Raw genomic sequence first — 19305 nt, 5'->3', positions numbered from 1 at the left:
ATAACAGCTAATCTCTCCCTCAGAAAAGCAAACGTTCAACATTCACTGAGCACCAAAATATGATCGCCAATGTCCTCATACTGAGGAACAAGCTTCTTAGTTCTCACAAGGCTTAACAACCCTTCCCTTTGCTGTCTTCGCTCTTTCTTTAACTACAGAAGATTAAACGGCTCAGAGCGAGCGATGCTTTCACCATCAGCATCACTTTTAATTGTTCAGTCAATTTTCCTGACTGCCAAACACTGACCTGATGTGAAGATTTGCAGCCTCTCTCTCTGTTTTACACTGCGTCACTGTAAATATCTGCAACATTAACGTGTTAGATTGCTGAAACCTGAAACTGTTAGAGAAGACACCCTGGGTTGTGGGAGCACAGCATAGGGACTCTTTACTGTGTTATGGCTGAAAGACTCAACTGAAATGTAAACTACTGATGAATTATGAAAATAATTGTTAGCTCCAGCCCTGGTAAAGGTTCTGCCTGTAAAATGCATACTGCTGCTGTGTTCAGCGCCTTTATATCTTTATGTCCCATCTGGTTGAATTCCTATATTTCATTGCAGAGGTGGTGGGTGGGTTGTACCAGCAGCAGCTCAGTGCCATATCACTGCCACACAATGTGAAGAGCAGGAGGGTTGGAAGAAAGAAGGAAGGGAAGAAAGAAAGAGGGAGACGTATGAAAATAATTGAGATGAGGAGGGGGAGAGCTGCCTGGAAGTGGAAAACAGGGAGAGAAGTTGATTAGGAGGGAGGAAGAGAAAGAGAGATGCGTCATACCAAAACATTAGTATGCAATCAAGTTGTTGGTGCGGTGAGGACTGTCGTCTGTCGACGGCTGCCGCAGCCTTTTCAAAGCTGCACCGCAGTGTCACACAAACGCGCAGTACACACTACACAATCAACCGGCACAACAACTCCCACCATTGTCTGTGAGAAAATAGAGGTACAAGAAAAGGATTGCCATTTCCATGTCAGTTTGTGCAGAAGAGCTTCATATATCCAGTTATTGATCCATGTCACCCTTTCAGTTTCAGCAGAGGGGCTTATTAGAGGGTTGGAGCTGGAAATGAGCCAGAGCTGCACGCACACATGCACGTAAGCACACACACAAACGGCAGAAAACAGAAATAGTAGAAAAGTGGATAGTTTAAAAAAACAACAACTCAGTATTCTCTTACTGTAGATTGTATCCTTTATTTTTTAATTAAAAAAATATGGGAAGAAAATGAAACCAGTGAAGTCATGTAAAGGAATGATAGATAGATAGATAGATAGATAGATAGATAGATAGATAGATAGATAGATAGATAGATAGATAGATAGATAGATAGATAGATAGATAGATAGATAGATAGATAGATAGATGAAAATTGAAAACCGTGTTTCAGTTTCCCTGCCACAGATTTCCTTTGTGATATTTGTGCTTTCAGCAGCATGCCTGAAGAGTGTGTGTGTGCCTCTTTTTGTGCGTGAGTGTGTGTTTGTGTGCGCATGTTTGGGTGGGGGAGGGACGGGGGACTCTAAGACATTGACGAGCTGCACCCCTCCTTTCTCGCTCTCCCTCTCTCTCTCTCCATCGCCATGGTCCTTGGCAGGTCCTCGTTACCATGGCAACGCTCACATTGCCGCAGGCTGGCTCAAGCGAGGCGCGCTGGTTGAAAAAGAAAGCATGAGAGGAGCGGGGAGCGAGAGGGAGAGAGAGATCACTGCAGAGGGAGGGGAGAGCAGGCGAGAATTGGTCCTCCAATCCAATTCATTACCCCCCCCCCCCCCCCCCCCCAAAGAAAAAAAAAAAACCTCAACCCAACCCCCCCCAACAATCTTATCATTGGCATCGCCACGGCTGGGCAGTAGAAGGGCCTCTACTCTGCTCAGTAGTCTGAACACGTTGGATCCAAACTTCAGACTGCATTTATTATTCATCCTCCTCCTCCTCCATCGCAGATAGCACCGCAGCCTAACACCCAGCTACACACTCACACACACACACACACACCTCAGGACCTGTACTGAGCTCAGACAGCAGGAACACACAATTAGTATTGCACACAGCGATATATTGCATCATTCTATTACCTTTAGATGGTATAATGCAATACAGTAGAGGCACAGGCAGGTGTAAGATTACTGTCTGTAGATGGAGGTTACAGTGACTCACTGGAACTGAAGACGCCTCACTGCATCAGCTCACGTTTAACCCCTGTAACCTTCCACTTCCACTGACACAGAAGTGAGGTGAGGTTTTTTCAAATGTTCTTCCTGACTGTCAGGATCAGAAGGTGTCAGAGTTTGTCGTCTTCAAAGCAGAGACATGAGTGCTTATTTTTTTCTAGAAGAACTTTCCAAAGTTATATTCCTCCTCATCAATACTCAATACTGTATATTCCCATGCGCTCAGAGTCTTGTGCTGGTAAGGCCATTGATCGGTCCAGTTCACAGAAAAGGAATCCCTATGGCCCGTAACCGTTTGTATTACATGATTAGTATTCGTTTATGTTGTCTTCACAAGCAAGACTTTCAGTTTTCAGGGATAATTAGGCCGTCATCTGCCCTCTAGTGGATATAGGATACAAAGTTAACAAGCAGGTATGTGGAACAATAATGCAGATGTCACAGATGTGCTCATCACGCACATAGCTAAATGGCACCATATAACCAGATGTTCACACATAGTACTACATGTGTTTTTCTTTTGGGTTTTTTAAAAAAAAGTTTTTTTGTTTGTTTGTTTTGGTGGTGAAATGTCAGTCTGTCCTACTCCAGCACAAGTCGAACCTGCCTCACTGCCTGAGCTCTGACCTCTTGACCCCTCAGCTGCTAAGCTGAGCAGGGACAGTGGTGCATTCAAGCAGGTGAACACATTGAGGCAGGGTTGCTAAGATACAGGCTGAATCCCACCATGGACATCGCAACAAGAACATCAAGAACCCCGCCCCTCTTTTAGTTTCTCTTTTTACGTCCCTAACATCTCAAAAAATAATAAAATAAAACATAAAAAAATGCAAAGACTGTTGAAGCTGCACATCTAACTGTCCTCACAGTTATTAAATAATGAGAACCATTGTTTAATCATATCCCACTTAGTAAAAAAGTTTGTTGAAAAGCCATGTCAGCAAAGTTGAGACATGGTGAAAGAGTAAAGGGTGAAAAGTTGTCGTTACGTCTGAATTTTGAAGAAAAGAGAAAGGCCAACTGCTCTTCACCTCTGCAAACACCTCAGATGGCCAGATCATCAAACCACAGATAAATAAAGAAGAGACATAGCAAAGAATCTAAAATTTTAAATAAATAAATGAAATAATGTAAAAGTCTGAAACACTAAGATGGCAGGATAGCTGTCCCAGCTCTGCGCCCAAAGAACCAGTCGACAGCAGAAACATGTGTCCAGCCATGTTGTTGTGCTGATGTGTAGCCAGCGGCAGTGCTGTCTCTCTACTTGTTATCATAGTAAGGATGTAGGTGAGTGTACTTTTTTTTGTTACTGTTGTTTGGTTTTTATTGGCTGCAGAGGTGCTGTTAATACCTCAGAGCCTATAATAATGTTGCAATTACAAAACAGTGAATCTCTGGCCATGCATAGTAGAAGTACAAGCATTTTAGGGGGGCAAAATTTTGGATTTGACTGGTTTTTATGTCCCACTGACCCCATAAAATACTGCTATAGCCATTTATTTAGATAGATGGCTGCCAAGGTGACAGAACTGCTACTAGAAGGCCCTTCTTGCTGTGAGGCGACACTACTTACCACTGTAGGCAGTCAAAGCAGATTATAGCAATGGTTATGATTCAGGGTGTCAAACATAAGGTGCAGGCGCTAGAATTGTCCTGGCAAAGACTCCAGGACAAGTGGACAGCTTTGGAAAACTGTATTTTTTAACTGTATTTTCACGAGTTTTATAGATTTTCCTGCTATGACCTAACATTACAATGACATTACACCAAAGTAGTTAAGCAGTGGATAAACAATCAAATGACAGAAAAGTTCCTGTTTTTCACTCTCTACTAAAGAAATTTTGGTTAAAAAACAGAAAAAAGTTTCATCAATCAACAAAAATGTTATGTTTTATAAATGTGGGATAGACTGGGCAGCGAGCTACCAGATGTTTTCTGTAATTCTACACATTTATCATGTAGAAAAACTAAGATGTGCTGTTGAAATTGTAGTTCTTTATCTTATATTAAGACATTGTTACACTGAAAGAAAGTGGGGTTTCACTCATTCAGCCCACTTAAGATCAGAGTGGGCTGCACGTGACCCTCCATATAGAATGGTTTGGACATGCCTGGTTCAGACTGTCAAGTTACCAGAGTAAAACAAGCCATCCATTAATACCAATTTATGACTTGCAGTGGAGGTTGTGTGGCTTACTAATCACAACTGCAACAATTTCATAACTAAAAAATGCTGGAAAAAAACAAACAAACATGCATAAATGTTTGCATTTGTGTACTTATTTTACACATGCTAAACATTTACATTTGAACCAGATTTAAACCAATTTTAGCCTTGATGGCTGCGTACCATTTAGATGTGCTTCAGACCTCTAATCAACAGTTAACTACTCAGTCGAAAGCTTCCCCTGAGAGAAGTAACATCACTTCACCTGCAGTTCTGTGTTGTTGTTCTACTCTTTATCTCCGAAGGATGCATCCAGTATAATGATTACAGGCCATAAAGGGTCAGAAATAAAGCCTTTAGTAGTTTCCTTAATGAGTCATGAAGGCATACAAGAGGATAGAAATATAAACCTTGCTCATATGTTAATGCTGCCCAAGATTATTCCCAGAATGCATAACCACAGTTTTATGTTTCACCTCAGAAGCAACAGAGCCCAGGATGTTTATCTTTGTCTCAGATGTGTAGCTGTACATGATAACTATTTGACACAAGTATAAAGAAGCACTTAGATACATTAAATATCAGAGATGGGCAGTAACGTGTTACTTGTAACGCGTTACTGTAATCCGATTACTTTTTTCAAGTAACGAGTAAAGTAAGGGATTACTGTTGCAAAAACGGTAATTAGTTACTTTCCCGTAGGAATGCTGCGTTACTAAAACCGTGATTTTTTTGCGAGAATGTCTCATGACAGTGACATAAGCAAGTGCACCGTTAGTGGCAACAGCTGTGTGCAGATCAACAATGGATCATATATCGAGTGCGGGAGAGAGTATGAGCGTGCAGCGTTTAAAGCTTGGAAGTACTGACCTTACTTTGAGTTTGATTCCATAAAAAGTGACAAAAACATTAGTGTCTGTTGTGCGTGGGAAGAAAACTTCTTTTTACAGCGAAAAAAAACCCTAAACTTCCGAGCAAGCGCCGAGTGCGCTATGACGTAATGTGAAATTCACAGAGAAACTCGCGGATTCTTCAACTGACCACGGCACACCTGCACCAGGGTAAACCTCCGCCTACCCTGCTCCTGCTTTACAGGTGAAAATAGAGCAACAGGACCGCTAGTCTTTGTTTTTATTTATTTTCTGCTGTGTTTTACTTGCATCTATTTGAAAGACTGAGTGTAAACACAAAAAAATATTTTATTTTATGTGCTGGAATGTGCAGAAAATAGGTTTAAATCTTAAACAAATTTCTTCCAGTCAGAGAATGTTGCATATAATTAAATCTTTGCTTGATGCATAAAGTTAAAAGATTAAAACTAATAAAACAAGTTTTAAAAAGAGAGTTTTCCATTTGATTACATTTTGTATGATGGATTATGCAGAAAAAGTAGAATTGGGCTGAAAGATCTATCGCTTTATCACCTATTCAGGTTGTAAATCGTGTTTTTAAAAAGTCAGAAAAGAACAAAGTATGCATAAACAAGCTTATTAATTCCAGATTTTGTCACAATTATTTACTGTCAGCAGAATGCAACTCTCACAGCTGACAACAAGCCGGCTAAACAACAGCAACAGCTGCTTATAAGCTAACATAATGCTGATTAACAGCTTGATTATATCATCACATTGGATGAGTTTATTCACTAAATAAAGTTTCACTACTGCTGGCTAACAGGATATACTCAACATCACCATCACTGTTATTGGACAGAAGTCTCATCGCCAAGTTTCGCAGGCTCCTCCAGAGCAAACAGACGTGGACAAACAGTGTGGTAAACAGCGGACTGGCAGCCTAAAACACTGCAGGTGAACTGTGGCCAGAGTTGTTTGTCCTGCAACAGCCACCACAGATAGGATTGCGCACTTGAACTGGTAGAGAGAAGAAAACTGGATTCAGTTGACCGCAATCTGTGATCTACTGACACCTAGTGGTGAGATTTTATACAGTGTGCCTTTAAGATAAGATAAAGTAAGATATTGCTGATCCACATAGTAGGTTCATCTACCTCTAACTTCTATGTGACTGAAAATGTATGCACATGAATACATTTAAAGTGTAAAAAACCCCCAACTTTTTTCATCTATCTGCATGAAAGCTGGGTAAAAACAAACAAACAAACAAAAACAACAACATGTCTTGGTGTGTTTGCTTCCAGTTTACAAAGAGAAGTTTCCCTGTTGGTTTACACACTGCTGGGGCAGGTCTGGTGCAGGGCCACAATGATTCACCTTACATAATCTGGCTGAAATGTCTCCCACCACCTCTCCTGCTACACTCGTCATCTAATTCAGGGCACGTTTTAAAAGGATGACTCAGGTCCAGAGGAACTACACCCGTAGTCAAAATCTCCTTTCTAATCCTTCATTTGTGTGAGCAATTAGCAAATATGTTGTGCTGCTTTTCACTGCTTAAAACTGGCGAAAGCATTCAGACGTGCAGGACACAGAACATAACTGTATTCTTTCAGAGAAGTGAGGTTGTCAAGGAAGCAGAAACCATTACTCGCATCCCAGCAGGTGTATCAATATGAATCTACGAACCCGTTTCTCTGAAAGGAACCCAATTATTTTTTCCTTCCTTGGAAACAAATGTAGTGTAGATGGTATAAATGATGCCCAGTGACAGTTCCTGTGTGCAGCATAACACTCGGGGAAGGCCAGTAATGACTGTAAGAGTGAATATCATGGAGATTTCAACTCTTAGACTTCATCTGCCTGTGTATTTCACATAAAATATCACAGATAGTGAACTCTACATATAATGGAAATGAGGTGAGACTATAACGCTTTGTCTTGACCACACTGGTACGTGCACAGACACACACACAGATTTCTTATGACGCAACCAGGATGAAAGATTCAGAAAAAAACATTATAAAAAGCATAACAAGATACATAAATGGTATTCTACCTTGAAACCAGCTTCCTTGAATCAGCCTGTGTAGTGCTTCACATGCACCATAAAAGCTATTACATAGTTCCTGGGAGATGACTGTTTATAAAAACCTGTTCCTCAGCAGTATTAAAAAGATGCACGTCAGAAAGGGTCAGAGATCACGCCTTTAGCTGTTTCCTTAATGATTCATGAAAGCATACAGGGGGGTAGAAATATAAAGCTTGCTAATGCGTTAATGCTCCCCGATGTCATCACCAACCACTGTTTTATATTTCAATTCAAAAGCAGCTGAAGCCAGGATATTTTTCTTTGCCTCACATATGTATAACTGAACACTTAAATAACGCATAAACAAAACCTACTAAGTGACCACATATATGCTTGTGCAATCAAGCTGGTAGTTACAATTTAACTACGGGGCTAAATAGGTGGAAGGTTTGGGAAGAATGTGTGTGTGTGTGTGTGTGTGTGTGTGCACAAACCTGGCCTCAAATGACAAACTATAGCTGAGGTATTTTATTTTGAAATTCAAGAGAGTGAAATCACATTCTCTGACGAATCAAAATTTCAAATCTTTGGCAACAACCTGTAAAGTCTACAGAGGAGAGAGATCATCAAACTTTTTATCAGCACATGGTGAGTGTGGATTCGTACACATGCACAGCTACATCACTGCTGAATAGTGATGGGATTTCCGGCTCTTTTTAGAGAACCGGCTCTTTTGGTTCGGCTCACTAAAAAGAGCCGGCTCTTTCGGCTCCGAACCGGCTCTTCAGGTTGTTTTATTGCTTTAATTAATTTATTATTAACAATATTATAAAATTATGCACAAAAGGAATTACTAATGTAAAAAAAAAAGTGGTTTTATTTATATATGTTTATATATAAATATATGCGGTGGCCCCTAGAGACAAAACATGTACAAACTCCAAAAAGCAAATACAAACTCCAAAACACATTTCTAGGATGAACTGAACTTCCAAAACAGAGCTACCTAGATCACCTAAATTACACAATTGAAAGCATGAAACCGTATGTGTATTGTTTGTGTATTTATACACAAGCATTCATATGTAGTCAAATAATTTTAAAAAACAGTTAATTTACCTGTTATTACCACACACCAAATCCGGTCGTTGGTACTTGCTGGCTTGTGTAGCCACAAGATAACAAAAGCTCAACACTGCGCCCAGCATCCTGGAGCACTTCTGTTGTCTTTTGTATGTGTTTTGAGTTTTTATGTGCTTCTGAGTTTTAATGTGCTTCGGAGTTTTTACGTGTTTTTATGTGTTTTGGAGTTTGTACGTGCTTCAGAGTTTGTACGTGATTTGAAGTTTGTATGTGCTTTGTCTGTAGGGGCCACCGTAAATATACTTTTATTTATTCACTCCACATAAAATGTTCTAGCTCTAAGAGCCATTTCGTTCGCGACCGACCCATCACTACTGCTGAACACCATAAACAGGTTTTGGTGTAACATGCGTTCCCACCCAGATAATGTTTTCTTCTTGTTTCTTTCAGCAAAATATTACCAAACCAGATTCTGAGCAGATTACAAGACCACATCTCTGTAATAAAAGAGTGGTCTGCCCCCTATTTAAAATATTTTGAGTAATAGGGAAAAAATATGCCAAAATCAGTCGAAAACTATTGAGAATTTGAAATGGTATCTCAAGACAGGATAGGAAAACATTTAGTCTCAAAACTACAGCAAATGATCTCAGTTCCCGTAGTTGACTAGATGTAAGTAGAAGAATTGAGGCAAATTGAAATGCGTAGCTGGAATTAAATAACGGCTAACAAACGTCAGACAAAACACCCGTTTGGTGCAGTATGCTGGCTGCCTTGAACAAACACAGAAATGTTAAAACTGTTAAACTGCAACAGATCATGCGAATATCACAAGTCTAAAATAGCCTTTACCACAAGTCTGAGCACACCTTAAGGCCAAGGTTCCTTTAATAGTCACTTGAAGCAGGGCTCCAAATCAAGTGTGTAAAAATAACAACAGACATCTTACAATCCCGAGGCAAAATTTCTTAAAGACAAGCATTTTGGGAAATATCGACTTGGCTTGGATTTTAGCCGGCTGCTGGACTCAGGGATAGCAATCAACACTTGCCATTGGTTTGTATATATTTGGATTTTCTGAAAGACAGTGCTTTTTCTTTTTTTAATTTATCGCGTCTGGTCTTTACACATTTTTATTTTATACTATAAACAATAGGAGATCATATATGGAAACAAATGTTTTTTTCTCTTAGTTTAAAAGGTAAGTGCTCAAGATACAAGAAAGCACGAATGAATTTTGTATATTTTAGCCAACACAGTAAAAATTATTTTTCGTTTCATTGACCTTAAGCTCAGACAGCTGCACACACCCTCTCTCAGCAACACAGCCATATGCACTCAGGCACTCAAGCCTGAAAGGTCTGAGGCGCAGGAGCTCGCACACACATTCGACATACCTGTGAGGATACACAGAAATCTGGCATTATCTGCGACTCTCAGAAAAACATTTTAGCCAGCATCTGACATCTGTGGCTCTCGGCTTTAATGACTGCCTGCTACACCAAAAAAATAAAAATAAAAATAGATGACTTGATGCCAAGTCATGTCAAATACACTCAGTAGAAAGAACGCAAAAAATGTTCCTTGTTGTGTTAAGGCTACATTTTACACCTCTAGCATGGTGTTTAGCATTTCGAGTTTGACAGGCCTTTTGAAAAGGCTAAAAAATGTTAATGCATCATGAGGGTGGATCAATAAGGCTTGCAGCATGTGCAGGGGGTTACTACAGATGGTGAGTGTGATAGCACCAGAGGTGCCTGAGCTCATTAAGAAACAGGACCATACTCCGGTGCAGAGCAGGCAGAGGAGAGGGAGGAGGAGGGGAGGATGCAGAGCATGGACTGAGGTTTTTCACCTGAGTGTCACAGAGCTCTGAAGAGTCGCTGCCATCAGAAAATGTCAAAAATTATGAATCGCCTCTTTGTGCATTCAGACGGCTACAGCAGATCTGTGTTAAATTAGTTAAAAGAAATAGTAGCATGTAGGTTAGAAGCTCAGGGGTTGTTCAAAGGCTGCAGGCAGCCGTTCCACGCAGACAACTAGCTGGACTGTGGCGCCCTCTCCCTGTCGCAACTTCTTATGAGCACGAAAATTTACCTGAATAACCGCAGTTCATGTGTCGAGAAATCACATTTTCTATAACCATATTATTACATGAGAATAAAAAATCTGTGCCAATTTGAAGAAAAAAAAGAACACAAGGCTTAAACCATTTTATTTCATGTTAGTCTTTGGGCCATCTGAAAAAACTGGAAGATCATTCATAAAAATCATATTTCACAGAACAGATGGTTTGGATTTTTTTGCCTGACATCACGAACATCATTACAAAACTACACCTCTGTAAACTGGGTACAGTCAAACTGTTGCACAATTTCAAATCCACAGTGTGGAGTTCACACACAAATTCAACTTTCATTCCTTGTAGATGAAGTCACTGCTCTGAAAAGGCACAAGAGGAAAATGTTGCTGTTACTTGCGTTTGCCAACAGCAGGACAAAAAAAACCCCCAAGTTTTTCTCATTTTTAATTTCCTTTAATCGCTTTTGGACTTCATGACATTTGTTTTCATGAAACAAAAAAGGTCTCCAGAACTGGACTCACACTGTTTACAAAAACACTAAAACAAATGCTAAATCTAATGAGATGCTGTGGCATTGCTCAAATCTGTTGTGGTTCCTGACACCATTATCATGTGCACTCTTATCAGTTTTGTAGTCGCTGATGCCTCCAGCTGCACACATTGTGTGTGAATCTGTCTCCATCTGGTCAAACTGAAATGAACATTTGTCTTAAAGATGCTAGAGTGAATCGTCTTTATAATTCACCTCACTACTCATTGTATTCACAACGTGCCCTTTTGTTGAGCAACACCATGCCAACGTCTTGGCAACAACAATAGCGAAGTAATTAAGCAGTAAACTGTCTCTGACGTGCTCACATGGTCAAAAGGAAACAAACAAAACTAAAAAACTCCAAAATGACACCAGACTAGTCACCATCACTTCTGAGTTTCTTTTTCTTCTTCTTCTTCTTTCCTGAGACCTCCACTTCTTCACCAAAGAATGTGTCCATGGGTTCACATTTCACAGGCACCTCTTCCACCTTGACTTTGACACTGGGCTCCAGTCCCTCCTCCACCTCCTCTCGCTCTCTGTCCTTCTTTTTCTTCTTCTTCTTCCTCTTCTCCACAGAATAATCACCCTCCTGGAAGGGGAGCTCCATCATTACTTCTTCCCGAAATTCATCTACAGGTTCCTCTTTCACATTCACCACTTCCTCTAGTCGCTCTTTTTTTATCCGTTTTACCTTCTTTTTCTTCTTTTTCCTCCCTTCCTCTTCCTCATCTTCTTCTTCTTGACCTGCTTCTTCTATGAATCGCTTGACTACCAGAGGTCGGAGAGTTGTGGAAGAGGGCCCAAAGGCAACTCCATCCAACTCATTCTCTGCCACGCAGGTAAGAGTGGGGGTCTTGCTGCCAAAAGGCTGGAATCGCTGTTTGAGTCCAGGCGGTATGGAGGGGGCTGGAGCAGCGGGGATGACCTGAGGGGCCTGATTGTTGCTGCTGTCTCCGTAGGTCTCGCACACATTAAGCAAGCCTGAAAAAGCAGGACCAACAACCATGCCATTTGACGGCTTCTTGTCACTGGTGAGCAGGCGGAGTTCTGAGGTACTGTGGTTGGATGCCAGGATGCTATAGATCTGCTGCCTGCTCCCAGTCTTGGCTCCAGCTTGAGCAGCAGTAGGAACCTTCAGGGTCTGGAGACCAGAGAGGGGCACCTTGATGCCACTGAAGCTGGATGGAATGAGAAAAGGTAAGTATGCATCACTTAAAAGTACTCTGAAAAAAAGTTTAAACATACTGTTTCTGCTTACACCCTCATGCTGTTACTTTGTTACTTGATATTTAATGTAATTTTAGTACAAAAGCAACATAATTCTCACAATGGGATGTTGAATTCATTACCAGCAACCAACACCTTTACTCACCTTAGCGATACTTGTCATAATGGGTCAGTTACCATTTGTAGATTTTAAAAAGATACTAACAGATTTTACAGTCATTTCAATGACCTGACGACTGCATGACTAGTTTTTAACAAATGCCACGGAGAGGTTGTTGCTGTTAAATGCAGTTAACTCAAAGTTCCACTGTGGAAACTGTGCAACACGGCAACAAAAATGAGACTAGAGGTGTACTCCTTTTGGAAATTACCTAAGTAGATTTAATCTCAGCATTCACTGACCAAAGTGCTGCACACAGTATCTACAACTACACACACACAGGCAAATTATTACGGTAAAAAAACAAACAAAACAAAAAGTGAACACATATGATACAGAATTAAGAGGCGTTCAACAATAAGCAGACACACTAATCGCTCTTTTTTATGTCAAGTGGTAACTGATTCTACAACCGTAGAGGAGCATCTTTAAAGGTTCTGACACTTTTTGTTTAAGACATGATATTCAGACATATAAGAGAAGTTTGCCAATGGTTCAGAGAGACCTGGGAGCTGTAAACAAATAAGATTTGTAATCTTAAACTGAATTCCAGAATGAGATGGGGTGAGCAGTGACTCCATCGTTTCAATTTAACCAAAACCTCAGAGGATATCTGGGAGATTTCGCTTCAGTAACCGGAGATATGCGAGGGCTGATGTCTGTGTGAATGTTTACTGATGATATCAGAGAGATCTTCAGCTTTTGGCTTCTTTATGAAAGTATTATTACTGTGGCATTTGCATCTGAAACTTGTTTGTGGTTTAAACTGTTTATATGATTGCGTGGAGAGGAAGGACAAAAAAACTAAAACAAATCACCATTGCAAAAAAGAAAAAAGGCTAAAAAATTGTTATTATGTTAGAAAAAAAAATGTTTGCTGTGTGGGATAAAGGTAAAGGCAGACTGTACCCACCATTTGGGATCAAAGCTGGCAGGAGCTTTAATGAGCCATAACTCATTCTTGTTCTTCTTGAGGTTTTGTGCGAGAGTGCTGCTGCAAGGCTCATGGCAGAAAGAGACAAAGTCAGGAGGACACTGGTACCTTGTAGTCTTATCTGTGGATTAAAAAACAAAACCATCGAGTCAGAAGCACAGAAACTGGAACACGTTTTAGTGTGGATATTAACTTTCTTCTGTTGCTTTATCTAAACCACATATTTAATGTAAACACAATCGTTACCGCTAGCCTGCTATACCGTTTGCCGTCCTCTGGCTACTTCTAAGCCTTAATGAATCTGCTCTAACGTAAGTAACTACTAGCATATCACCTCCATTATTACACCAACTTCGTGCAACGTCTGCGTGTTAACTTACCGGATTCTGTCGGTTTGGGCGCCGATTCCACACCAGTGGTGTCCGCTTCATCTTCGCTCGATGAGGATATGTCTTTCGGCATTTTTTTATTTTAAAATACGATCAAATTTCTGAAATTAAAAGTTTCTGTCTCCAATCGCATGGCTTGTGTGGGAGGCACACGTGTTGACAAAAACTGAACCGTGACCTTTAAGTATTTCACTTCCGTGCCAGTTCTCACTGTAGTTCCACGACGAGGCCCTCTATTGACTTCGGCGAGTAAGCAAACTCAAATACCCACAATTCACCTCACGTGGTTACGTAACGTTCCAGAGCCAGTCTGGGAAGCCGTTGACAGCGGGGAAGAGTAGGCCGAAGTCGGTAAACACAACAAATATATCAAAATTAGTTGCAAACAACCAAAGTATTTGAGCTAATTTCATATATGTAGAATGCGTAACATTATTTTAAAGCTGTGTGAGGTCCGTTAGGGGACGAAGTCAGTAGCAAAGAGGGCGTGCACCTGTCCACGCTAAGTAGGTTAACGCAGCTAACCTGTGCTAGCACGTTAGGAGGTTCGCTGAACACGCTCAGGTTAGCTCGGCCAGCCATGTCGTCCCCTTCCTCCTCCAGGCGCCAGTGGTGCTACCTGTGCGACCTGCCAAAGATGCCATGGACCGTGGTGTGGGACTTCAGCGAGGTGGTCTGCCGTGGATGCGTGAACTACGAGGGAGCCAACCAGATTGAATTCCTGATCGCAAGCGCCCGCCAGTTGAAGCGAACTCACGGCATGCAGGACGGTAACGTGAGGTCACCTGGTCCCTCTCCCAATAAACACGGCACATCAGCCCGGGGAGAGGTGGCGGCAGACGGAGGCAGGCCGCACGGGGACCGTTTCGAGAGGGGAGGAAGAGGAGAAATTACCGCTTCAACTATTCGTGTACCGCCAAACGGGCTGCATCGTGACGGGCAGCCGCCTCAAGAAGTTAACCGTCAGAGCCCCAGTGGCAGCCGGAGATCCATGATTAGCGCAGCCATCCCTCCTAATCTAGTGACTCAGAGTATTGCAGGTATTCCCGGTATTCCCCCTGGGATACTTGCAGGGATGCCCGCGGGTCTGACGGCCCGGACAGCCCCTATGAGCAGCCCTATGATTTTCCCTGCCCCTGTGCTGGCAGAGATGAGCCGCAGACAGCTGGGAATAAGCATGGGGATCACCCCTTTTATCGCGCCAGAGCTGGAGCGAGAGCTGAGTTCCTCCCAGAACCAGCCCAAGACGCAGACCCACACAGTTGTGGCTGGCAGCAGTACCAGCAAGAGTACAAGCTTGGCTTCTTCATCGTTCTCCATGGCTGGAGGTGTAAGCCAGACTAGTCCTAAACCTGCATCATCTCCAGCCAGGCAGTCACGCCCCCTAACTGCAAGGTCAGGAGGAGAGCCCCTAGGATCCAGCACCTCAGCGGAGGCAGCTACCGCCGCTGCCGCGTTACCCCACAGTGGTGCCTCTGAGCTGGCATCTGCATCTGCCAATAACAGCCATTCGGCTGGAAACAGTCTGTCCTGCACCTTGTGTCATGAGAGACTGGAAGACACCCACTTTGTTCAATGTCCATCAGTGCCAGGCCACAGGTTTGTATGTTTGTCATTTATTTATTGTTATATAAATATCCTATAACATTGTTTGTTTTTAGCTTTTAGCCAGGTTAGGTATTTAAATATGTCTTGCATACAAAAGCACGTATTTGTTAAACTGGTTATAAATATATATCCTGCAGTTGTTAGCGTCCAAAATAATTATGTCCACTGTAATACTCTTCCTCTGCCAAATATAGGTTCTGCTTCCCGTGCACAAGAGGGTATATCCAGAGTAGGCATGGTGATGGGGAAGTGTACTGCCCCAGCGGAGAGCGCTGTCCATTGGATACCTCTCCCAACAGTCCCCCATGGGCCTTCATGCAGGGGGAGATAACCACCATTTTGGGAAATGGTGCTGCCAGTTCAGGATCGAGCGGAGCAGGGTCTGCTTCAGCTCCTGCATCAGCTCCTACATCTGGAGCCAGTACTGGTCCTGGAGCTGCAGCTTCATCAGGGCCTGGAAGTGGAACAGCAGCAGGAGCAGCTGGAGCCGGAGCAGGGAGTGGGAGTGGAGATGTCACTGTCAAGAAAGAGAGAGAGACGTGATGGTGGTTTCAGTGGCAGCATGGACCCAGCACAGCAACAGGCAGGTCTACAGGCATCTGACCTTTGTGAAGAAAATTTATAAAAAGCACTGATGTTTGGTGTTTTTGTTATTGATATAAAGTGGGACACAAAATGGGGTTAAAATACAACAAGAGATGCTCTCCTGTTGTATTCTACAAGTGTTTTAACAGTAATATCCATAATCCCAACCATGGTATGATCGATATGCTTGCAGCTGATATTAACTATATTTTCACGTGTTTGTTTTCTGTCCCAGAATCGTATCCCAGATCAGAACAGACGTCTCCCCCGAACAGCTAAGAGTCCCAGAAGAGAAGCAATGCAACAACCTACAAATCTCAAAACATCCACTAAGCAAGTTAAACTGCTTGTCACATTGCAATGAATTCAAAACTATTAGGCCTAATCAGAGATCTGATGATGGCAGCAAAGACTGCCTGCACACATCACTTGTTTTTTCTCTGAGCAACTGCTGATTTTTGCCACTGTATAGTGAGCTTGTGAAATTAAATTTCCCAATGCATTCTGTGCATTGCGCGCTCACTTGCAGCAATGCTGTAAAACAGTTTAATGCCATTTTAAATTTTCAGTCCAGAAAACAGCAGAGATACTAATGGAATATCACCACCACAACCAGACATACAGCGTATACATATCCCTAATCATGCGATGGTGGAATCACATATTCAGGAAGACTCACAAGCTGGACAGCGGCTACTGCTTAAGAGTTGGTAATTAGTTCTGTTACTTGAAACAAGCATCGCTTTCACGTTAGCAGATGGATATAGATTATAGCATTCCTATCTGAACACATACAATGCAGCTTTGTCAGGTGCTTCCTGGATCTTCCCATTAAGCACAAGATATCCTTTAGTGTTGGTGCTTTGGCACTATAGCTGCGCTACATTGGCTGCTGAGGCGTAACAGCAACTTTTAACAGGAGTGCAAAGGCCTAGTGAGGATGTAGAGGTGATGATGGCACATTTTACTGGCTTGACTGCCAAGAGACCCTGATTTGTACCCCATTCATAGCTGTGTGTTTTATTCTTTGTTTTTGGGTTTTTTTACCTCGGTTTATGCTCTCAGATCCACTCACTGGTTAGGTTTAGGCACTAAAGACTACTTGGTTAAGGTTAGTGAACCCTGCTCCTTGACAAATGATGCGTTGCAAGCGATTGATGGCTCATTTATACAATAACCCAGTGTGTCACAGCAAACATGCCAAAGGACGCTTTGAGCATAAATTAGTTACGGTTTAGCTACAATACGTGGTACTGATTGGCACCTTGGAGATAAAGACAAATACTTTAGTCAAAGCAATTGACATCAGTTTAATTTGTGTCAGTGATGATTTGTTAGGAGACCTGATAGATGAGTGATTAGAGTTCTCAAACTCTTAGACAATAGCCGCTTCCCAGTGTTGTCAGCATACACTCAGCTTTGTGCAGGAAAAAGCACAAATATATATACTACATATACACATATATATATATATATTTACATGTATGTCAAAGTATATCTAAACAGCAGCCACAGCTGTTCTTTTTATTGTTGAAAAGTTGAGTTAATTGTCTTGGGAAAAAATGCCATATTATTTACCAATGCTTCATCAAATGAAATATTTTCTGCTTCTACAAGTTAAATTTACAGCTTATAACTGACATGACACTGACAGTGATGATGTAATGTACCTTCAGCAGATTTTTTTTTTTTTTTAATTGCTTCATGACTGAGTCTGTGTCCTGATGCACAGATTTTTCTTTCTTTCTTTTTTCTTTTAAATCTCCAGTAAAACATCTAAACAAACCTGCGTTAGATGTGGACAGAATGCCAGTAGAGACATTTCTGTGCGCTTGTGCATTTGTTGTTTTTGTTTTGGGGTTTTTTGTCAGCTTAAATTGAAGCTGACTTTAACTCAGAGAAAGGAGAATATTTTGCTGTGTAGACACAACCAGTTAACCTGTCAGCGCGTCAACCAGCAGCAGAAACTCAGTGTTTGACTGTATTTAAATGTTGCTTTCATACAAGATCCAGCCCAGCCTACATTTTACCCCGAATGTATATAAAAAAAATCTATTGACAGGCCTATGATTATATTTTATACTAGAATGTTAAATGTTATATACTGTAAAGAACTGTAATAGTACACACGTGCAATCCTTAGACATAGTACATGCAAGAGTTTGACATATGGTATTAAAAAAAATTGCGCATCATTTCTTAAACTTTTTTTTTAAGTGAGAATCCACTGAAAAGCAGAAATCTTTGTTTCTGATCAAGAGATGTTTAATAAATCTGTGTGGTCTGGTTTCCAGTCATACTATTGAACATTGTATATTATTTCCCATTTGCCATATTTCAAAATGAATTTCATAAATACATTAAAGTGCGCAGGGATTTCATGTTCCTAAATTGACCAACCAGACATTGTAATGATAATATATCAAAATGAGTTTGTTTTTTGGTGGATTCTCTTTATGTGCAGCGAGTACTTGACAGTACAGAAGCACAGACAAACCAAAGGTAATTTTATGCCCAAAATGATGTTTATAATTGTAAATGTTTTATGGAAGACATATATTTCATTATTTTTCAACCAGCTGGTTCTCTTCATTAGGCCGTTACAGTTAACAGGCCAATGTGTTCTACTGTACTTATAGGATATGTACAATCTATAGTCTGCAGCAGATCCTTACATAGCACTTATATATTTTAAAGGGGACCTATTATGCTAATTTCTAGTTCAGTATTTTTATGTTTTACTTTGCTAGAGTAGCTTTGCATGATTCATAGTTCAAAATAATTCACATTTTTTCTCAGACTGGGCCTTGATGCAGCCCTCCAATTCTTTCTGTCTGAAATGAGCCATTTTATGGCCATTCTCCCTTTAAGTCATCTTTCTTCTGATTGGCTGCCTATCGCAAACAGAAGAAGTGTCAGAAACTGAGTGTTTAGAGCCTGAATTATAAAGTGACCAGGATTACATGTACATACACTAACCTCGTGTTTTGAAATTTTAGCCATGTTTCTTATATGCATCCACCTCAGTATATATTTGACAGAAATTCAGGAGGGAAAAAAGCATAATAGGTCCGCTTTACAAAAAGATCCCACAGATCAGGCCTGTTGTAGAGAAACATCTTTGAAGAAATGTAATAGTATAATATGCACTGATACGTCATGCAATCCCTTGTTAAGTGCCTTTTAAAAATGTTTACCATCTGTTTTTGTGTCTGGGAACCTCAGGGGAAGTTAGGAGTGCAATGGCTTATTTTATTGTCTTGTCAATGATTAACCTGAATCTGCTTCCCTTCGATCACCATCTGACCGCTTTTGCTTTTATCTGAAGCCTTCGTAAAGTTGACAGGCCCTTCGTGTTTTATTTGAATCCTCCCACTACGTTGTTTTTCATTTATGTGACTTTTTTTTGTAGATCTGTCAGTTTTATTGCAGCTTCCTGTACAACATAAAACCAGGAATAAATGGGATGGAAACTT

General features: G+C 41.1%; 2 protein-coding genes and 1 long non-coding RNA gene across 3 annotated transcripts in view; 1 reads left to right on the top strand and 2 right to left on the bottom strand.

Annotated features, from left to right (window-relative positions):
• Positions 1–7319, bottom strand: part of LOC309687453 — a 30907-nt gene extending 23588 nt beyond the window's left edge. The window contains exon 1 of the long non-coding RNA XR_014270775.1: positions 7253–7319. This is a non-coding gene — a long non-coding RNA (uncharacterized lncRNA). The remainder of the gene's footprint in view (positions 1–7252) is intronic.
• A 3167-nt stretch (positions 7320–10486) lies between these two features.
• On the bottom strand, positions 10487–13833 carry polr1g (RNA polymerase I subunit G). The gene is made up of 3 exons (XM_082502440.1): positions 13628–13833; positions 13227–13368; positions 10487–12104 (listed from the first exon to the last, which is right to left on the bottom strand). Exons 1-3 carry the CDS (start codon positions 13707–13709, stop codon positions 11300–11302), a joined length of 1029 nt encoding a protein of 342 aa, XP_082358566.1. The 5' UTR covers positions 13710–13833; the 3' UTR covers positions 10487–11299.
• Positions 13834–13932: 99 nt separating this feature from the next.
• Positions 13933–19305, top strand: irf2bp1 (interferon regulatory factor 2 binding protein 1). The gene is made up of 3 exons (XM_082502439.1): positions 13933–15235; positions 15439–15827; positions 16065–19305. Exons 1-2 carry the CDS (start codon positions 14217–14219, stop codon positions 15785–15787), a joined length of 1368 nt encoding a protein of 455 aa, XP_082358565.1. The 5' UTR covers positions 13933–14216; the 3' UTR covers positions 15788–15827; positions 16065–19305.

The sequence above is a fragment of the Aulonocara stuartgranti genome (assembly GCF_965226115.1).
Source record: "Aulonocara stuartgranti genome assembly, chromosome: 14".
Lineage (NCBI taxonomy): Eukaryota > Metazoa > Chordata > Actinopteri > Cichliformes > Cichlidae > Aulonocara > Aulonocara stuartgranti.
The sequence above is the reverse complement of the archived record's forward strand: the minus strand, read 5'-3'. Positions and strand labels throughout refer to the sequence as shown.